Below are 20574 nucleotides of genomic sequence, written 5' to 3' on the forward strand. Positions count from 1 at the left end.
GTTGCTCTACACCAGAAGTTGTAGAGCAGACAGCTCTACAACTATAGTAACAAACTATAGAAATGATCCCTGAAAGCATAGTAACGAACTATAGAAATGATCCCTGAAAGTGTAGTCTTCTAACTATAGCAGTCTTGATGCCCACCTCTCCTTAACCAGGACCTCAGGGCGATCCTCTCATGGTAGGGACCAGGGGCCAGGAAAGTGACGGTGTGCTGTCTGCGGATTCACCTGGGTCGTGGGTCGGCCCATGCAGTTGCCCTGCATTTCCCCATGTCCATCCCTCCCATCACAAGAGCTGGCATCTATGTACTTCACGTCAGTAACTGCTTGAAGTGCCCTATGTGTACTTGCTGAGCACCGACTGTATGCCAGGCCCTGGAACACAAAGTACTGAGTCAGAAAGTTTCTCTTCCCCTGCCCTGCAGGCGTGTGGAAGCAGCAGCAGAGGGCGGTAATGATGCCAGCGCGCAGTAGGAGGCATGTGGGAATGTTCCACACTCCCTCACCATCAAGATGCCACTGACCCCTCCACCCAGGGGCCTGCGAGCTGTGGCAATAGGCCAGATCCCTCTACCTGCTTTTGTACAGGCCGGAAGCTGTACAAAAAATTTTAGTGGTTTTTACATTTTTAAAAGGTTGAAGAAAATTTTAAAAAGAAGACTACTTGGGGGCATGTGAATTATGCAAAATTCAAATTTCGTGTTCATAAATTGTTCCACTGCAACACACCGCCTTGTCTACCTGCTTGGTGTTGTCCGTGGCCCCTTTAGCATTAGCAGGGCAGAGTTGAATAGTTTTGAGAGAGACCGTATGGCCCCAACGTTGAAAATATTTATGATTTGGTCCTTTCCAGAAGAGACGTGAACCTCGCACCGGCACCTGGAGCAGGGCTGGAGTAAGACCCTCCGATGAACTGCCCCTCCTTGGCGCATGGTTATTAATGTGAGCGAACGTGTACAGAATACCGCTGTGCACCAGACACTGTTCTCTGTGGGCACAGGCGTCAGCTCATCGCCCACCTCAGCATCAAGGGCGGGGCACGGTTGTCAGTCCTGGGTCTCACCTTAGAGACGAGGACATGGGGCGCAGACCAGCTGAGTTGCTTGGGCAAGGCTTTGGAGCTAGTGAGTAGTGAAAGCAGGGTGTGAGCCCAGGCAGTCCCACTCCAAAGTCTGTGATTTTAATTTAAAAAAAAAGTCCTATGCCATAAACTAGATGAACAGAAGTCAGAAAAAGCTTGTTTGGTTTTTGTTTTTTGCCACATGACCACTTTATGCTCTTTGAACATTAGGTAGCCAGTTCTTTCCCCTAAGATGTTTTGTCTTTTTTGTTGATGGTGCTGAGGCCCCAGTGTTACAGGCTTAATCTGTCTCCTTGGTGCCCCGAGAGTGTGCCCAAGGTGCCATTGCCATCATTATCACCCATGTTTTACAGATGAAGAAACTGGGGCCCAGAGAGAAAGAGCATCCTGGCCAAGGCCAAGTGAAGGCCATCCTTGTCTAAGACTTTGCCCACTGTACCAGCCCACAGTGTGCAGATGGAGAAAGGCATAAGGGAAGAAGAGGTCAAGATGGAGGAGGAGGTGGAGGAGGGGGTTAGGATTCAGCTCAAAGCCCAGTGCCCTCTGCCCAGCACACCTGCCACAGATAAACAAAGCAGACGATGATCCAAATGAGCGGCAGCCACAGCCCATTGAGGTTGAGGATGCTCTCGGTCAGCCTCGGCACGTCCACAGACACCAGGTTGACCACGTCCCCAACAGCGCTGGTCTTTTTGGAGCCGCTGGACAGAGCCAGGACCTGGGCAGAAGAGGAGGAAGGAGACCTGAATCTGAGGGAAGAGCCAGGTGATGGTGGGGGGAGCCCAAGGTGCAGAGGGAGCGAGAGCACAGCCGCACTGTCCTAGCTGAACGGGGCAGGTTTCTTTACCACCGGAGCCTCACTCGTCTTGAAAGTGGGCTAGCCAAAATCCCGGGGCCTTCGTGAGAATCCGGGGAGATGACAAAGATGAAAATACTCCGGAGTCCCTAAGCATTGGAGCAGTAATAGCCAATCACATAATACGTGAAAACCTCGGATTTGTGAGGACAGGTAGTGGTGGCCAGGCGCCGAGTGCTATGCCGTGGGCACCGTGTTCGATACACGGTGTCATTGTTTTCTGTGACGAGCACACCACACCACTGTGTGGGGCAGGCTCTGCCACAGTTCACTCGATTTAAAACACCACGAATAAAACCTTCCCTGTTTTTGGATCATTAAAGAAGAAAATCAATGCCAATTAAATTAAGACAGAAGGCATTTTGATTTCAAAAGTGTTAAAAAAAAAAAGACTAGAATCAGTCAGCTGCAGAATTACTAACCCATTTTACAGCTGAGGAAACTGAGACAGCTTCCTCACAGCTGAGGAACACAGAGGGCCCGTATTGGGCTGGCCAAAACAGGTGGTGTAGCTTCTTCTGTACGGTGGCTCTAGCAGTGCTTAGTTGTCTTTAACTCAGTCAAAACGATTTGTTAGAATGTGTTGTGACAGCTGTCATATCAGCGTGCATTTTAAAAAACATCAAAGTTGGTGAATTGTTGTGCAACCATTTTAATATTGAAGAGGGAAGAAGATACGTAACATGTTTAGTATGTTATGCTTTATTATTTTAAGAAAGGTAAAAGTGCAACCAAAATGCAAAAAATGATTTGTGCAGTGTATGAAGAAGGTGGTGTGAGTGATCGAACGTGTCAAAAGTGGTTTGCGGAGTTTCTTGGTACTGTTATTGGCATTTTGGCCAAATAATCCTTTGCTGTGGGGCTGTCTTATGCATTGGAAGATGTTTAGCAGCTCCCCTGGCCTCTACCCATGAGAAGCCAAATAGCAGGAGATAGCCAACATACTCAAAATATTCAAACCGATAAAGTTACTTGGTGAAACTGAAAAAATGTGTCTGTTATTTTACAGGAAAAACTAAAAAGACATTTGTGGCCAACCCAACAAGCGACTAGCGCAGGACTGGAATCGAGGATGCCTAAGGCGCGGCCCGGGCTCAGGGGGGTGTTAGGCGGGCCTGGCAGGCGTTTGATGTGTCTGTCAAATACCAACCCGGTTCTCAGGCAGCCCCGAGTCTGCCCTAACCCTCGGTCCACGGTGGACCCCTTCCAGCCTGTTGAATGCTAAGTTTGACCTGCAATCCTCTCTCTGCCGAGTGTAAGGGGGGAAAGTGAGGGGGTGGAGGAAGCAGCCCGGACTAAATGAGTGTAGTAATTCTCTAAGGAATCTCTGAATCTCTGTGCCTCGCCTAAGCTGAGTACGGAGAGGACAGTTGTGGACACAGAGGCAGGGGGCTTGCTCTCCGGGGAGTGCGGTTTGAGCCGGGGAACAAAATTAAATGAAGACTTACATAGCTCGCTCTTCAGTGGCAGTTTCGATGAGTGCCATGAGGAAGTGATTGAAAATACAGGGCTTAGTATTCAGTAAGGCAAGGCCCACAGGCTGGGAGAGGGCTGCCGTTGACAAGGAGCTTTTATACTCATAAATCTCAGTGGGGAGGGCACTCCATGCCAAGAGGGGCCACTCAGACACACACCAGGGCTGGGCAGAGGGAGGCTCGGGAAACCGGGAGCAAAAGCCTGTATTATGGTCTTCACAGGAAGGAAGGCCAGGCAGGGTTAGGTTGGCTTCTTTCAATAATTCCAGCTGGCTCTTGGGCATGGGAGCTGTGTCTAGTTGTCTGACCTAGGAGTGATTAGGGCAGGGTGGCGTGGATAGTGCACCAGAATGTGAGAACCCCATACAGGGGGGTGGGCTCTGGACTGAGTGGTGTGAGTATGAAAGGTATGCTCCCAGGTGAGTCATTTTCCATCTCTAGGAACTGGCTAGCCAGGGAGGCACGGTCCCTCTGGGTCAGTAAAGCCCCAGGTGTCAAAACACAAGCTGTGGCAAATAAGAAGACAGTTCACAGAGAAGCAGCCCAGAGAGGACTGTGAGGAGTCTGACCTCACAGGAGAAGAAGAAGGCTTCTCTAAGGGTGGGCAAGGCCCTCAGGCCATCGTTCGATCAGCCTCAACCCAACAGGCGCACTCACAGCATGGGCAGGACACATGGACATAGCTCCAGTGTGCTCAGGGGCAGGGGCCTGAAACACAGCAGGCAGGGAGGGCAGCATCCGGCGCCATTCTCGAGGCCGCTGAGGAGCTGCTCCCTTTGCCCCCCTCCTTCACCAGGTGACAGCTCAGGTGTGAGAGGAGACTCACGTGGGACAGAGTCACCCTGGCTGAGATGCTCCAGACCCAATGGAGCCAATGTCTCCTATGGCAGCAGTCTCATGGGTTTCCCTTCCAGGGTTCCTCAAGGGGATAAGAGTCCCGACTCAGGGAGTGACAGACCTAGGTGGGCCTAGGAGGGATGGAAAACCACCGGGCAGGAAACTGTACCGTGGGAAGCTGTAGCCTGGGAAACTGCCTGCTGACCCTACCCAGCACAAACAGATGCCCGGCTAAGACTGGGGTCTGGGGTTGGCCTATCCGGCATAACAGGATGCAGCTTTAACTTGAGCCCAACAAGATATAGCAAGAACAACGGCCAGCAGAAATGGTACCCAGCAACCAGCTGTAGCCAATCAGACTCTAACACCCCAACCAGTTACCCCTCAAGGGTTTTTGTGCTTAAAAACGCTGCCCTAAGAACAGCCGAGTGAGTCTTAACCTCCCTAGGTTGGCTCCACTTTCCCTCCTATTCCCGCTAATAAACCCTGCTCCTCAGCTCGCTGCGTCCCTCTGGTTTCTTGAGCGACTCCGACCTGACAGAGAGAAGCCCAAAGCTCTGGCTTCCCACGAGGTATTCACAGTTCCCTGACAGAACTTCCGGTCCAGAGGCGGTTTCCAATGGGTCAGGGGTCATTTTTACCACGAGCAGTGTTGCCTGGTAATGTAGCTGATAGTCCACTTTTATCTGGTCTCTGCACAACCCAAAGCTTAGTTCTTTCTCCTCATGGCAGGTGTGTGGGAGCCGACTGTGTGCAGAGCTGTGAAAAGGGTGCCCAGGCAGTGGGAACAGCAAGTGCACAGGTCCTGAGGTAAGAGGTGCTCAATGCATTTGGGGTGGGCGCAGGTGAGCAAGAGAGAAAGAGGTGTGTGATGTGATGGGGTCGGAGAGTCCCTAGGGTCAGATCACAAAGGGCCGTACAGACATGACCAAGAATGTAAGTGACTGTTAGTGAATTAATGAATGAGTGTGTTTTCAGGCACAGCTGACATGAACAGTTCAGTGAGGTGACTGCCTGGCCAGAGCACTTGCATGTAAACCAGGACAGGACGGAGAGAAGGGAAGAGCCCGCACCTGTCCCTGGGCTCACCTTCCGGTACACCAGGCCGGTGACGGCGGCTCGCAGCCGTATCTGCAGCACCTTGAGTCTGTACACGTGCTGCTGCTCGAACAGCGTCTGCAGGCAGGCGGCCACGAACATCAGTACCGCGATCAGGTAGCCCTTCCAGGCGGGGGCCGTGGCATCACCAATAAACTCCAGAAAAAGGCTTGTGCAAGAGGAAGGGAGAAGGTGCAGCTCGTGAGAGAAGGGGCCCATGGTGTTGCCCAAACCTGGCCCGGTCTGGAGGACCAGCCGGTGTAGCAGATTTTTCCCCCCAAAGGACCACAGTTATTTTCCCCACTGTCCATGGTCATTTTCAAAGTGACCTGCATCAGCTCCAGTCAAGAGGTGACGTTCTTATCCCCTCTTGTTATGGGCTGAGTTGTACCCCACAAGAGTTGAGGTTGAAGTCCAAACCCCCAGGACCTCAGAATGCAGCTGCACTTGGAGATGGGGTCTTTCAAGAGGCAAAGAAGTTAAAATGAGGCTGTTTGGGCGGTCCTTAAGCCAATGTGACTGGTGTTGTTACAGAGGAAATTTGGACAGACAAGGAGGCACTTGGCGCGCGCGCATGAACCGAATTGCTGACCCACATTATCGTAAGTAAATTACTGGTTTAAAGCCCCTCCTTTTGGGGGTGTTTTGTTATACAGCAAAAGCTAACTGATCCAGTCAGGGTAGAGGTCACCCATTTTCTCTTCCCCGAGGTCAGTCACTTTCTCATTTATTTTTGTCCTCGTCACCGTCCTCTCTCCCACCATCCTGTTCCCTGAGCACCAGAGGTCTAGGCAGAGGCAGGAGAGCAGAACCCCTGCTGACCCTGGAAAGGCCAATGTGGGACCACCGACCTTAGCAAGGCCCCCAAGGCTTGAACCCACCTGAGGAGCTTGGGGACAGTGAACCTGAAGACGTCACTGATGACAAGGCTGAGGGTCCCCAGGAGGAAGGTGGAGCGGGAGACCTGCCAGATGGCCCTCAGCAGCGGGCCCCTCCTGCTCCCTTTCTGCTGTAGAAAGGCCTCGGTCTCGGAGGCGTCCCCGCTGCGATGGAGGCTTCCTTTCCTTTTCAACGCTGCCCTCTCGGTGTGCCTTAGGGGAGAGGAGACACTGGCTCTCGGTCCTTGCAATAGACTGAACGTGTTTCCCCAACTTTATAAGATGAGATCCTAACCCCCAGCACGATGGTATTTGGGGGTGTGGCCTTTGAAGAGGTGATGAAGTCGTGAGGGTGGACCATTCCTAAATGGGATTAGTGACCTTGTAAAAGCTGCCTTGACCCTTCTGCCACATAAGGACCCAGAGAGGGGACAGTGTCTGTGAACCAGGGAGCAGGCCCTCACCAGACAACAAGTCTGCGGTGCCTCGATCTTGGACTTTCCAGCCTGCAGAACTGCGGGAGGTGGATTTGTTGCTCATAAAGCACGTTGTCTATGCAACTTTGCTACAGCTCCCAAGGACTAAGACAATCTTTCTAACATTCTCAGAGGTGGCAGCTGAGCTGTCAGCAGCAGGACCCAGCATTTCAGGGTTCATTCTCAACAAGGCGGGGTGGGTGAGCATGCATCCAGCCTCACCTCTTCACCTCTTCTTCCTCATGCCCCAGATCACCTACTAATGAGACAATTAGGCAGGGTAGGGGTGGGGCGGGCAGGGGGCAGCCCCAAGCCCTCCTGAATGATGATGGGTATGTTTTTCAGCACCCTCCGTGTACCAGGCACTCCTCAGTCCTCCTAAGAACCTGGTGAGTAAGGTGTTACCCCATTTTACAGATGAGGAAACTAACACACAGATGGTGAACCTGTCCAAGGACATGCAGCTGAGAAGTAAAAGAACCCAACTCTGCCTTCAGGCACTTTTGATCCAATATGCAGCCCTCCCTTCTTCCACAACTGGCTAGCCCTTACGTTGTTTAGAAATGGTTTGGAACGGGTTTAGAATCCTGCTGTTGCCCTAGCCCTCGGCCATAGCCAGGGGCTGCAGGGAGAGCCAGGGTGAGGGAGGGTGAGGAGGGAGAAGCCAGAGGACCCCTCCTGAGACAGGCAGTCCTCCGCCATAGGGAGGGGCCGGTGGTGATGCAGCTGCTGACAGCCCGGTTGCTGTGTGGCCTGGGGCAGTCTGCTCCCCTCTCTGTGCCTCTGTGTCCTTGTGTGTGAAAGGATGGAGCCGGCCTCACTCTGTGTTCTGTCCAGTTCTGACAGCCTGAGGGGTTGTCATTAATGTCAATGCCCAGCCACAGAGCTGGGACTGGGACCAGGCGCAGATTGCACTGACTCCTCTCAACCTGCCTGCCTGGCAGGTGTCACAGGCCCCCCACTATACTTAAGATAAGGCTGAGGCTCAGAGAGGTGGTGACACTGTCCGAGGTCACACAGCAAGGACAGAGCAGGGATTTGAGCCCAGCTCTCCATTCATGGTTCACACAGTGCCTCTCTGTGGCCTTCGCCACCCAGCAAAAAGGAAAAGAAAAAAAGCTTGGCGAGTGTGGGTGGCCAGACTCCCACTGACAAGGTCAAAGGTCTTGCCCCTCATCCCTGGCCTGGCTTATTGTTTGGTTTGGCATCTCAGAGAGCTGTGGTTTGGTCTTTGTCACTGAGCTCTGCGTGGCCTGCTGCTCACAAACATTTTGGTATTTGGGTCTTGAAAACCAAAAGAATATCTCCTTCTTGCAGAGGCCATCCCTGACCACCCTCCCCCCTCGGGTCCCATCACTGAATTATTTGCCTTCACAGCCATGCTCATGCGCTCCAGCTCTCTCCTTTACTTACTTATCTTGTTAGAACTCCAGGTACGGAGACTTTTTGCTTGTATTTCCCCCAGCACCTAGTTGAGCTCCTGAATGTAGCAGGCACTCAGTGAATACTTGCCAAATGACAGGGGATGTGGGCAATGGGCCTAACAGGAGTGCCTGGTGCCTAGTGTTATAAAGATTTGTGGAAGGAAGGAAGCAAGCAAGCAAACAAGCAACTTGGTTTGCTGGACTGAAGCTGGCCTTGGAGCCAGAAGACTGAAGTTCAAATGCCAGCTCTGTTCGCTCCCCTCAGAGCCTCAGTGTTTCCATCTGTAAAACGTGGTGGGCTAAGAGGTGACTGTGAGGGCTTCTTTTCAGCTGTATGTATTGCTCGGTTCTGTTCTAGCTGCCTGCCCCAGAATTCTGAGTCATTGAGGTCAGCTTGCAGGCTCTGTAGCAAAAGTTCTACTTTCCAGTGGGTTCTTCAAGGAAAGCCTCTAGACTGGTGTCTAATCTTTCTTCTCTGGACCACAGGACATTTGTCTATGACCACAGGGTGAGGCAGAGGTGTGAGTGAGTGGCCAGGTGTAACTTGGGGGATATAAAAGGGAGTGGTGGAGGCTGGGGCAAGCTGACAAGCATCTGCCCTGTCTAATGGGGCAGCTGCCACCCAGGTCCACTCGCCTGTTGCCCTGTGGGGGGCTGTGACCCAGCATTCCCAGTCTACATTAAGAGAAATCAGAATTCCAGATTTTTAAGTGATATCTCCAAATTTTACATGTTGGCAACTTATTAAAAACAAAACAAAAAATCCCGAAGAAGAAGAACATTACACCATGTGGGCCAAGCATGACTTGGGAACCTGACCTCTCAGGATGACATCCTCTCCCTTCTTCCCAAAGTTGCAAAATAAAGATATTTCAGAAACAGAAGCAAAATTCCCTGTGTGAATAATCAGTCATCTCAGAAAACGACTGAACTGGACCTTTGTACAACCATGCCTTCCTCCTTTCTTTCTGTCAATTGTTTATGGATCCTTGGCTTTCTCTGAAAAGCACGTATCTGTCCACCAGCTCCAATGTTCTCTTGCTGGCAGGGGCAGCCAGAGCTGGAAGAGAATGGGTGAGACCTCCAGGGCTTTTCTGAATGAATTCTGCCACTCAAAAGTCATTTAAAAGTGGAGGGGAAGCTCAACAAGATATGTCTGGGGTGAGAGAGGGCTGCTGTTTTGATTTGTTCATATTACCCCTTTTGGAACAACACACTCCCTTGTCTGGGGTGTAGCCCCTCCTCTACCCTCCCCTCTTTGTGTGACTCTGAAGGAACCAATCATGGGGCCTGGCCCCTGGCCATGGGAGTGGCCCCTGAGAGGCACATGACTTGAGCCAACCAATCAGAGATTTTTCTTGGGATTTTTCTATACAGAAGCTAGGAGAAATGGCTCTATGGATAGACCAATACACAGATAACAGCTGAGCTCAGAGATGGAGGGAAAGAATTTGGACACCATGTGAGTCCCTGGATCCAGCCAGACTCAACTATGTGAGCCAATAGTCTCTCACTCTCTGTCTCTCCCTCACTTCTGCTAATTTGTGGGATTCAGCCATCTGCAGCCACCACCACAAAATCCTAGAGTATGCAGGGGAACCTTATAACTCTTCCCACAGAGCTAAGTTGCTCTCGTCTGTCCCCTGAGACACCAAGGTCCTGTGAGGTCAAATGACTTGTCCAAAATCAACTACTTGATGGCAAGTCTGCATGTGACCCCAGGTTTAATTAATGTCATTCGCTCATTTCTCTAGAACAAAGGTTCTCAAAGTAGTTCTTCAGACTGCAAGGACCTCACACAAGTTTCCAGAGATGCCACAGAGGGCAAGAAGGAGGCAGAGTGCACAGGACTGGAAAGAGCTTGAAATCCTCTGGGTAACTGGTATTGCTTGAGCTTTTGCCATTTTCGAGGAATTCGCTAAGTTCTTTTCTAAAATCATTTTCTTATCATCTCCCAGAAGTTATGAGTTAGGGGCTAATGACATGCCCATTGGACAGGTAAGAAAACCAAGGCCCAGGGAACTAATCACTCAGGTGACATAATAAGTGAATAGTTGCCTGCATTTATGACCCACCACTAAACTCTGCACTCCCCACCTTAAAATATCCCTTCTGTTGCCTGCCTGCCATTTCACCACTCGAGCTTCCTTCTGAGGATCTGGCGGAGCTGCCACTTTGTCCATCTCCTTTGGAAACCTGCAAAGCACTCTGGGAGGAAATTTACCTTGAGCCTGACCAGTTAGTGCTTAGTTTGATCAGCTGGCAAGAAGGGGACTGTGGAGGTGGAGCCCAGGGGTGGGTCCGAGATTGTATTTGGGCGCGCGGGCTGAGCTCTCTTTGCACTTCCACACACTCACCGCTGGGCTGCGCTGCAGTTCCTCGTCCATGCCCTTTCCAGCTGGGAAACAAGTTCTTCTGAGGAGTTCTCTCTCCCGAGTGACCACAGGTCTTTTGGTCCCAGTGGCCTCTTGTAGCCCCTCCAGACCAGCCTGTAAAAGAGGGTCACCAGGGCAAGCTCCTTCTGCCTTCTGCCCCTTCAAGAAAGTCCTGGCCTGGTAGCTGTGGGACCCTGGGTAAGTTGCTTTACCTCTTGGCACCTCTGCTGGCCCCTGGGTAAGATGAAAGCCGTTAACTGCACCTAATATTTGCCGGACACTTTTCAGTTTACAAAGGTCATCTCATTTAATTCTCACAGGAGCCTATATGATAGATTATTATTGACCGATTTTACAGATGAGGAAGCACAGGCTCAGATAGATTAAGTGATTTAACCAAGGGATGTCCTGTGTAGAAGGGCAAATAAACCTCCCTAGGACTCAGGAGTCCAGAATTAAAAGCTATCGCTGAGGAGCCCTGGCTGGTGTGTGGCTCAGGGGGCTGGCTGTGGTCCCACAGAGTGAAAGGCTGCAGTTGTGGTCCCTGGTCAGGGCGTGTGTGGGTGGTGGCTGGTCAATGCTGCGCTCACACACTGATGTTTCCCTCTCTGTCTCTGTCTCTGTCTCTTCCTCTCTCTCCCTCCCTCCCTTCCCCTGTCTCTAAAAAAAGAATCAACAAACAAACATGTCATTGGGGGAGATTTTTTTTTTTAATTAAAAAAACTACCACTGTTGAGAAAACCTGAACTCTTCTTTCAGTGTTAAATGTTCCTTCCCACTCTCCTCCTCCCTCATTGCTCCAGCCACCTGGCCTCAGGACTTTGCACACACATGTCACTCTGCTCCAAACTCTTTTCCTGCACTCCTCACCTGGTCATTCTCACTTGTCCTTCACCTTGGCTTAGGCAGGATTTCTTTAGAAGCACACCTGCTGAACCCTGTCCAGGTAGATTCCCCCATTATAAAATCCCATAATTCCTTGAGCTTTTTTCTTTATAATGCTTGTTGCAATTATGATTATTTACCTTTCAGTCTGATTATTTACTTAGTGTCTTTCTCCTCCATTGGACGTTAAGCTCCATGGGAGCAAAGACAGTACTTGTCTTTGTCCTCACCTCCTGGCACAGGGCACAAGATTTGTCACATGAGGCTACTTATCAGCTCTGTGGTTTGGGCATGTCACTCCTCATCAGTGGACCTCCACTTCCTCACCTTAAAATGACAGTGTTTCCCAACACATGGGGCTGGTACATGAGACGACTTGGGTGGCACATTGTTGGAGGAGGTCATTGAGAGGATGTAACCACTGGTTGACCCAAGAGCTAGACCTGGGCAACTGGGGCCTCCTCACCCTCCCCTGTCTTTGGAATGTGCACGCTGCCCACTCTTCCTGCACTAGGAGCTGCTTCAAGGAGCCTTGAGAGAGGGAGATATTTTGAGGCCATCTGGATGGCACCCGTGACTGAACCCCAGTAAGGCCTCTGTAAAAACTGTGAAGATTCTGACCAGTGGGTGTGGAGGTCTTGGCTGGTGCGCACAAGAGGAGCCCCGCAGGTCACTTCTCTTGCTTGTTAAAAACGCCGCCTACCCTTCTGGAGCCTGTCTCTCCCATCTCCCTTTGCCCTCTGGGTGCGGGGCCAGGTTGCAGACCAACACGCAAACTCAAGACATGAATTAATACAGACTTCCGTAGCAGGAGCATTATTTTCAGGTCTCTCTAATCTTTCCAGTGACGCCAAGCAGAAGGCGGTCTTGTTTGGTGCTGCTCTTGAGCTCCTCTCCAAGGTTTTCCAAGTTCCCTTTCTTAACGCAGAGCAAACTCAGGCAAGCAATACTTCTGATTTAGAAATTATTCATATTGCTTGCTTCTTCACTGAAATTATGTTTGGGGTTCTACATGGAAAGTGACTCTATAGATTTTTCCAAGTTGGCAGTAATAGTAAGTTTCCTTTTTTAAAAAGGCTATTAAAGTGGAAAAAAACTGAGTTGCTTTAGAGAAAAACATTAAGTAAATAGTATATGAATGATACCCTAGTAAGAAAAAAGGCTTGAAGGAACCTACGTTTGGGAAGCAGAGGGCTAGGTCTGTTTTCTTCTAGTATTTCTGTGCTCTTTCCACCAATTCCACATCCCCAGAGCATTCTATTCAGCATTTATTTAGTAGCTATTTTATATAATACTCATTATGGGCCAGACCTTGTTCTAAGCACTTCACAAATTTTATCTCATTTAATTCTCACAACCCTATGAGGTAGATGCTATTACTATCCTCATTTTCCAGGTGCAGAGACTGAGGCACAGAGAGGCTAAGTAGCCTTCCCAAGGTCACACAGCTAGGAAGTGGTGGGGCTAGGATTCGAATGTAGGTACTATGCAGTCTGACCATAGTGTGGTCAGGATGGGGCCCAGCAGGTAGGGACGTCCTCAGTGCCCAGCATGCTGACCCCGGAGAAACATCTGTCTTCTCTACCAGTTTGGGAGCTTCCAGGGGATAAAGGTTTGATCTTTGCCTTCTCACCCTTGGTGCTTAGCACATAGTAAGTGCTTATTAAGTGTTAATGGAATGAATGAGGCCAAGTAAGAGATGATTTTTATGGAGCACCTGCTATGTATAAGCATTAAGCACTCCACATTCAATGAAGGTAGAGTTGTTCCCATTTTACAGAGTGGAAAAGTAAGACTCCAAGTATTTGTGATACGGCTGGCTAAGAGACAGAGCCAGGATTCAAACCCAGATGTCACTCCAACGAGGGAGTAGGAGTGGGATGTGTATGACAGGCACACTGAGAGGGACACACTGAGGCTGGAATAGAGAAAGCCCGCAGACCTTGGTAAGCCTGGGAGGAACCCCAGCAGGGGAGAGGTGTGGTGACAAATCAGGGCAGCAAATGCAAGTGGGTGGAGGCGGCACCCCAGCCCCTTCCCAGCTACCTTACTTACCCAGAAACCCACCAGAACATGACCTTGGAGGGAAAGGAGGCCCCAGCCTCTGGACATGGATTCTGTAAGGACAAAAGATGGGGTAGAGGGAGAACTCAGTCTCACATTCCATGGCCAGTATGTGGCAAGGGGAACCGGGGACAGGAGGATGGGGTGAAGTGACCATCAGCTTAGTACTGAAAGTGCACACCAGTGTGCAGTGCCTACTGGTCAGAGGTAGACACGAGTGGGCTCAGTGCTTCCTGGCAGGCAAGGCAAAAAGGGATTGGGCCACAGGACTGACAGCATTCACAAGGCAAGACCTAACAGTTTCCCAGAAGGACAACTGTTGTTAATACTGAGACCAGGCAGTTCTCAAAGCAAGGACCGTGAACGACATGGACAGCATTCTGAGCCGTATCCCTCAGTGAACGTGGTGAGGAAGTGGAGAGGGATCTGTCCTGAGACTTTGCCACCTGCTCTGGAAAAACTGCACAGACTTGTGTCCTTCACCAATATGGCATGAGAGTGCCCATTTCACCACACTTTTGCCATCACAGCTGGTTATCAGTTTTTGTTTTTTCCTGTCATTATTGTGGAAAAAAGGTCTTATTATAGTTTCAACTTCATTACTTATGCAGTTGAGCATCTTTTTAGATGAACTCAGATCAACTGTCTCTTCTTTAGACAATTCTTTCTGGATTTCACAGACTAGTTCAATGTTACCTGCTGTAAACTCTCAGGGACCATGAGGTTCTCCTGCAGAGCATTTGCCCCAGCTGTAATTTTCCATGTGTTTGTGTAATGGTGTGATGAACGTTTGGTTCTCTGACTTGGGTGTTAGCTGCATGGCGAGGCACAACATCTGCTTCTTCAGTGTAGATCCTCGGTACCCAGCTGGGTGCAGAGCGGGGGGTGGCAAACTGCAGCCGTGGCGGCCCAATCCGGCCCATTGCCTGTCTCTGCAGATTAAGTTTTATTGGAACACATGCACGCCCTTCCGTTGACGTACTGTCTTGGCTACTTTCATGCTACAGCAGCAGAGTCGAGTAGTTGCCACAGAGGCCGTGTGGCCCACAAAGCCTAACATCGTCTCCGTCTTGCTCTGGACAGAGAACGCTGGCGAAGCCACGGCAGAGCTGTGCAACACACATTCTACTGAATGATGGAATGAATAAAAACAGCACAGGCCTGTGCTGGAGTCACCTCTCTTCAGTCACATAGGGGACTGAGACTGGACATAGAACGGGGACAAGGGAGGCATGGGGCGGGAGACATGGAGACTTACAGGCTGCTGGGGTTCTTTAGGGAAGAAGGGGGGTTGATCAGCCAAGCAGGACAGCACAAACTGGGTCACCACCAGACACAGGCACAGGTAGGTTGACAGATGGCGGAAGGGGTCGCTCTGGAAGCCCTGTGGGAGAGAAGGCAGGAGTCCCTCTGAGTCTAGGCGGGCAGAGTGACAAGTCAACTGTGGGAACCCACCCTTTATGAATCAATTAGTGGGTGGCCTGTGGAATTTCCCCATTAGTTACAAAGGTTACTTTGTAAAAATCTGTCCTTAAGGACAGAAGGGTGTTTCTCTGTCTTCTTTTAAAAAGGAGGAAGATGGAGTAACCATTTGGCTCAAGAAGTCTTCGGTGAGCTCCCTCTAGGCAAGTGGTTTTCACCCAGGGGCAGTTTTGCCCCCGGGAGACATTTGACAATCTCAGCAGACATTCGGGGCTACCACAACGGGGGGACAGTGCTACTGGCACCCAGTGGGTGGAGGCCGGGGATACTGCTCAACATCCTGCAATGCACAGGACGGCTTCCCCACCCAAAAGGGAATTATGCCAAGAGTGCTGAGGTTGAGAAACCCTGGTCTAGGTTGCACATTTTTTCTCTTTGCAGATAAAATGGTCCATCATGCCCCCTGACAAGGAAATGCTGCTCTCCAGATCGGGAAGCAGAAATATGGGTGCATGTACAACGTGAGTGTGGAGGTACAGGTGCTGGGGGCATGGGTGAGGGATAGAACAGGTGAGGAGGAGGGGGAGCCTGCATGCGTGGGGGGGAGTGTGCGCAGGTGTGTGCTGGGGGAGTCATCGAGAGGATGTGACTGCTGGTTGATCTGTGAGCTGGCCCTGGGCAATCAGAGGCTCCTCACCTTCCTCCTGTTCCCAGGAGGCAGCCTTGAGAGAGCACGGTGTCACAAGACCCTCTGGACAGTGTATGTGACGCATCTCCAATAAGGCCACTCTATCAACTATTTAAGATCCTGGTGGGCGGGTGTGGAGATCCTGTCTTGCGGTGCCCAGGTCCAGCCTTGTAGGTAACTTCCCTTTGCTTATTAAACCACCAACCACCAGTCTGCTGTGGCTGCCTGTTCCGCCTCCCTAGCCCCCTGTGTATGGGGCCAGTGTGGAACTTCATGCAGGAGCTCCGAGCTTGCGGGCCCAGTGTGTCTGTGCCAGGCAGTGTGGGAGGGCTGTGTGAATACGCGGGTGGTGTGGGAAGTTTGTGCCCGAGTCAGGTGGGAACTTGAAGGCACAACCACAACTGGGTGGCAATGAGTGTGAGTGGACGTATGCAGGTGTGTGCATGTGTGATGTTTCAGAGTCTGTGTTTGTGTGATGCATGAAGAGTGTGGTGTGCAAGTAAAATGTGTGCCATGAGTGTGTAAGACAATGAGAATCTGTGTTGAAAAAGACGTGGGATGATAGGTACGTCTATGGGAGGGACTGTGCTTGTGAGTTGCTAGCGTTTAGGCAGCTGGGGTGTTTGTGTCTCTGTGTAGAGAAGAAGTCGTGTGTGGAAAGGGAGGAGGAAGGATGGGACCCGAGGGCTGAAACTGCCATGTTGGGTTTCCCCAGGTGGCCCTGGCCCCCACTTACCTCTTGTGAGGCCTGCTGGGTGGCACTGATAGCTGGTAAGAGACAGCAGAGCAGCCAGTACCCAAATAGTACCCCAGACGCCTGGACCCCTTTCTTCCTCTCTACATGGATGAGGAACACTGCAAAGGTCTGCACCAGAGAGTCAGGACACACCCTTTAAGGTGGGGGGAGGGTTGGGGAGGGTTGGGGAGGGAAGACCCCCACTCTGCCCCACACCCTCCACCTCGGCAGGAAGACCAATATCCAAGAGTGAGCCAGCAAGCCTGGGGGTGTCTTACCATCGTGGTGAGCCACACAGTGGGATGAATGAGGAACTCAGGGCCCTGGGACTGCCCCTGCTGGATTCTCCAAAGATCGACAGACACGCTGGAGGTGTACTGGATTATGAGGGTGAACCCAAGCACCTGGGGCGACAGGCTTAGGTAAGGCTGGTGGGTGGAAAGGTGGTGGCAAACCGCACAGTGACCCCACGTCACTGTGACTCTGGATGGGGCACTGCCACGTACCAATGTCATAATTTAAAGTGCCAATGTGGAAGATGCGTAAGAAACAGCTGTGAGGGGTGTTACAGATCAAGCTTGACCTGTAACTGTCTATAGTAGTGACCACTAGGGTCCGAGCCAAGCCTGTGTTTTCCGAAACGCTGGCGGAGCTCCAGCAGTGCACGGGAGAGGTGCTGAGGTACAACGGAGCGGAGTGGAGTGGAACGGACTTACACTTCCCTCACGTCGCTTCCAATCCCTACTATTGAATCAAGGGGCAACTGTCTGTTGGAACCTGCATGTCTCTGGGCCCTGTCTGAAGTGCTTCAGCCTCTCTTCTGAATAAGAGAAAGCGAGAAAGGGAGAGTGCCTGCGTGCGAGCGAAGGCCAGACCTGGCACACCGGGGACGTGTCTCAGTCATTCAAAGCCGTGGTCGTACTGCCTCTCACAGGTTGAGTTTGGCACACGGCCTCTTTTTGTCTTGCTTGGGAGCTAAGAATGGTTTTTGACATTTTCCAATCATTGAACAAAACTCAAAAAAGTAACTATGTCGTGACACGTGAAAATTACATGAAATTCAAATTTCAGTGTCGATGAATTTTTTTATTGAAACACAGTCGTGACTATTTGTTGACGGTTGCCTGCTGCTGCTTTCCTGCTGCAATGGCAGAACTCAGGAGCTGGGACAGAGACCGTGCGTGTGACCCCCAAAGCCTCAGATATGTGCTACCGGGCCCTTCCCGGGAGAGTGCGTCAACACCAGAGACGGTTGGCTGCAGGACAAAAGGTAAGAAGGTGGAATGGGAATGAATGAGCCTTGAAGGGTGCCCTGCTAGCGGTCGGGGGGAGAAGGGCACGGTTGAGCATAAAGGCCCGCACTTAGAATGCCAGTGTTTTTCTAACTCTCTAAAATAAGTGCCAGACAATTTTAAGAACTGTGCTTTAGTACAGACAGCAGGGAAACATAAAAATCAATGTATAACTGTTAAAAACGTAAAGAGTTTATCCTAAAATTACCTTGCGCACCCCACGCTTTGCAGAATGTCCGATCGTGGCGGCCAGACCCTGCTCAGGAGCGCGTGAGTGTCTGGATGTGTTTGTGGACTTCATTACTACCAGCCTGTTTGGGTGGACCTTGTTCCCCTGAGTTCTCCTCTGTGTGCTGTGCAGTATTGCTCTGTTTAGTTAACAAGTTCCCTTCTCATCACCACCTGTGCGCTCCTTGATAGGAGGAATGTCCACTTTGGGTTCCAGCCTGCTCCTCCCCGCCCCCCGCCCAACCATTGCCTGCTTCCAGGCTCCGAGGTAGTAACTACCATTTTGGTCTTGAACAGAGGGGACATGCGGAGGTAGCCCTTGCCATGGCGGTGGATGTAGAGGAGGTAGATGGGGCCGAGGACCCAGAGGTACATGGGGGGCACCCAGACTCCTGCTGTTTTCAGGAAGCACAGGCTCAGCAGGCTGTCGGCGGTGGGCTCAGCCTCCGTCTGGTTCCAGACCTGAGGGAACACTCGGGTGACCCTTCTGATGGTAACACACAGGGGCCCCAAACCCGCCTGTTCACAGGGCCAGGCGACTTTTTGGACCCGTAACATTTACACGAAAACCTGCCAAGCGCTCTTTGGAATACCTTATAACTCTCAGCTCCTTTAATCCTAACATCGACCCCAGGAGGTAGATGCAATTATCGCACTGATTTTGCAGATGAGGAGGCTGAGGCGCAGAGAGGCTGAGTAACTTGGCTGATGTCACCCAGCAGGAAAGTGGTGGTGCTGGGATTTGAACACAGGTGGTTGGGTCTGGGAGTCTAGGAGACCGGGGTTCCCTGATGAGTCCTGGGCACAGACAGTCACTTAATCCTTATACCAACTCTAGGAGGTAGGTGTTACTGTTCCCATTTCACAGACTGGGAAACTGAGGCACTGAGCGGGGAAGAGCCTTCTTTGGGCTCACACAAGTAGGAAGAGACAGAGCTGACTCCATGGAGGCCTGTCTGACCCCAGACCTTGTTGTCGATTTGTGATTCTTACCTTAGCCCCTTGGCGGGTCTGTCTCTAACCCTAGAAGTCTGAATATGAAGTAGAGAACACGGCCTCTTCAGTTCTCTCCCTGTTGTGTTACTAGCCCCCCAACCCCTTCCCACTAGTGATGTTTACTCCTTCTACTTCACCGCTCACCAGCTCTGTAAACTGCAACCTCCCTGTGCCTCAGTTTCCTTCCTTGCAAAGGGGGGATAATGAGAGATTCAAGCTGTATTAATAGCACGATGCTGGGCATAAAGTAAACCCTCATTTAAACATCAGCTCTTGCCCTGGCTGGTGAGGCTCAGTTGGTTGGAGCCTTGGTCAGTAAACTGAAGGCTTGTGGGTTTGATTCCTGGTCTGGGCAAGCAGGAGAGTCAACGGATTGAGCAATCACATCGATGTCTCTCTCTTTCTCCCTTTAGAGAGAGGAAGAAAGTCCCTCTCTCTAAAAGCAATAAGCATGTCCTCAGGTGAGGATAAAAAAAACCCCTAAAAATAAATAGACATCAGCTATTATTTTTACCTTTTCTACCTGACCCCTGAAATCCTGGGATTTTGTGACCCTCCCCGCCACCCCATGAACTCCACTCCCTAGAGTCCTCTGTGAAGAGCCTACATCAGAGAAATGGGGGTCCTAAAGCCTTAAGTAAATAAGGGTCAAAGTCCCTGTAGCCAGGAGGTCTGGAGGCCCCTTTAACCATGCTGGGCTCTTCTGGGCCCAGCTTGGTTAAAAGGATCACTTTTCCTGCCATTAATTCATCTGGCCTGAAATTTGGGGCTATCTCCTGAGAGATCTACCAAGGTGGGAAAAGGGGAGTGGGTGGTCAGGGAACACTCACTCCCGGTCCGATGCTCAGCTGTCCTGGAGTGGCCATCGGAGCGCTGTCCATCCGTCTGTCTGTCTTTAGGTTTGTCTGTCAGCCCCTGGCAGCCCCTTAGACCGGGAAGAGGCGGAGCCCTGCAGGCCTGGCCAGGATTCCAGCTTTGTATTGCGAGACCCGGGCAAGGTCCAGCTTTGCCGCCGAGGGGGTGGAGCAAGAAGGGGTGAAACGTGGCTCAGAAAGGGCTCCAGGGGAGGGGATTCCCCAGTTCCAGAAAGTGCAGTGGCATCTCTATATAACTTCCTCCCCCGCAACAATTGTCACCCCAAACTTCCTGAACACTGGGCAACAGCGATGCCAGGAACTTATGCCGATGAAAGAACCCAACAGGTGTGCACGTGCTAAGTGTCCAACCGCGCGGTGGGTGGCGGAGCTGTCTGATTAAGCTGCAGGCTTCTCCTCTGTGGGGATGGACATTGTCTGCCTCTGCGGTGGTGGGAAGATTTTAAGAAGACTACTAGTAAAGAGGTTAGCACAGTGCCCAGGGCACACGATAAATGCTCAGCAAGTTAGTTATTATTAGCATTAGTATTATTATTTCATTCATAGGTTATTAAGCAGTGGTTCAAAGTGCCATTACAAAAATATGATAATTTGGAAGGATGGTTGCTAAATACTAAGTGAAAAAAGAGGTCATAGTACAAAATAGGCTATAATTTTGCAAAAAAAAAGGTATAAGGCAGAGAAAGTGGGAAAGTCACGTCATTTACCTTCTTCTCCTGGGTCCTAAAGCAAGTTGTGTCCTCAGCCGTGAGTTCTTTTTGGAAATGTCTCTTTGTGACATACACGCACAAATAAAAAGATAGAAATGTGCTACAGCAGTATCATGGGAGTCCTAATTTTCTTTTCCTCTCCTTTTCTGTTTTCTTCCCTTCTGCAGTGAGCATG

General features: G+C 50.9%; 1 protein-coding gene across 3 annotated transcripts in view; it reads right to left on the minus strand.

Annotated features, from left to right (window-relative positions):
* Window positions 1-19796, minus strand: part of ABCC6 (ATP binding cassette subfamily C member 6) — a 53244-nt gene extending 33448 nt beyond the window's left edge. For 2 of the 3 annotated variants that reach the window (XM_045204645.2, XM_024571501.3), the window contains exons 1-10: window positions 19645-19796; window positions 18098-18280; window positions 16577-16702; window positions 16299-16427; window positions 14711-14836; window positions 13444-13505; window positions 10486-10617; window positions 6232-6441; window positions 5342-5519; window positions 1641-1802 (exon numbers count right to left, since the gene is read on the minus strand). In XM_045204645.2, the coding sequence (XP_045060580.2) occupies window positions 1641-1802; window positions 5342-5519; window positions 6232-6441; window positions 10486-10617; window positions 13444-13505; window positions 14711-14836; window positions 16299-16427; window positions 16577-16702; window positions 18098-18280; window positions 19645-19695 (1359 nt within the window). In that variant the 5' untranslated portion in view covers window positions 19696-19796. The remainder of the gene's footprint in view (window positions 1-1640; window positions 1803-5341; window positions 5520-6231; window positions 6442-10485; window positions 10618-13443; window positions 13506-14710; window positions 14837-16298; window positions 16428-16576; window positions 16703-18097; window positions 18281-19644) is intronic. The other variant, XM_045204647.2, reaches the window with a different exon arrangement.
* Window positions 19797-20574: the final 778 nt, after the last annotated feature.

The sequence above is a fragment of the Desmodus rotundus genome, chromosome 1 (genome assembly GCF_022682495.2).
Source record: "Desmodus rotundus isolate HL8 chromosome 1, HLdesRot8A.1, whole genome shotgun sequence".
Classification (NCBI taxonomy): Eukaryota; Metazoa; Chordata; class Mammalia; order Chiroptera; family Phyllostomidae; genus Desmodus; species Desmodus rotundus.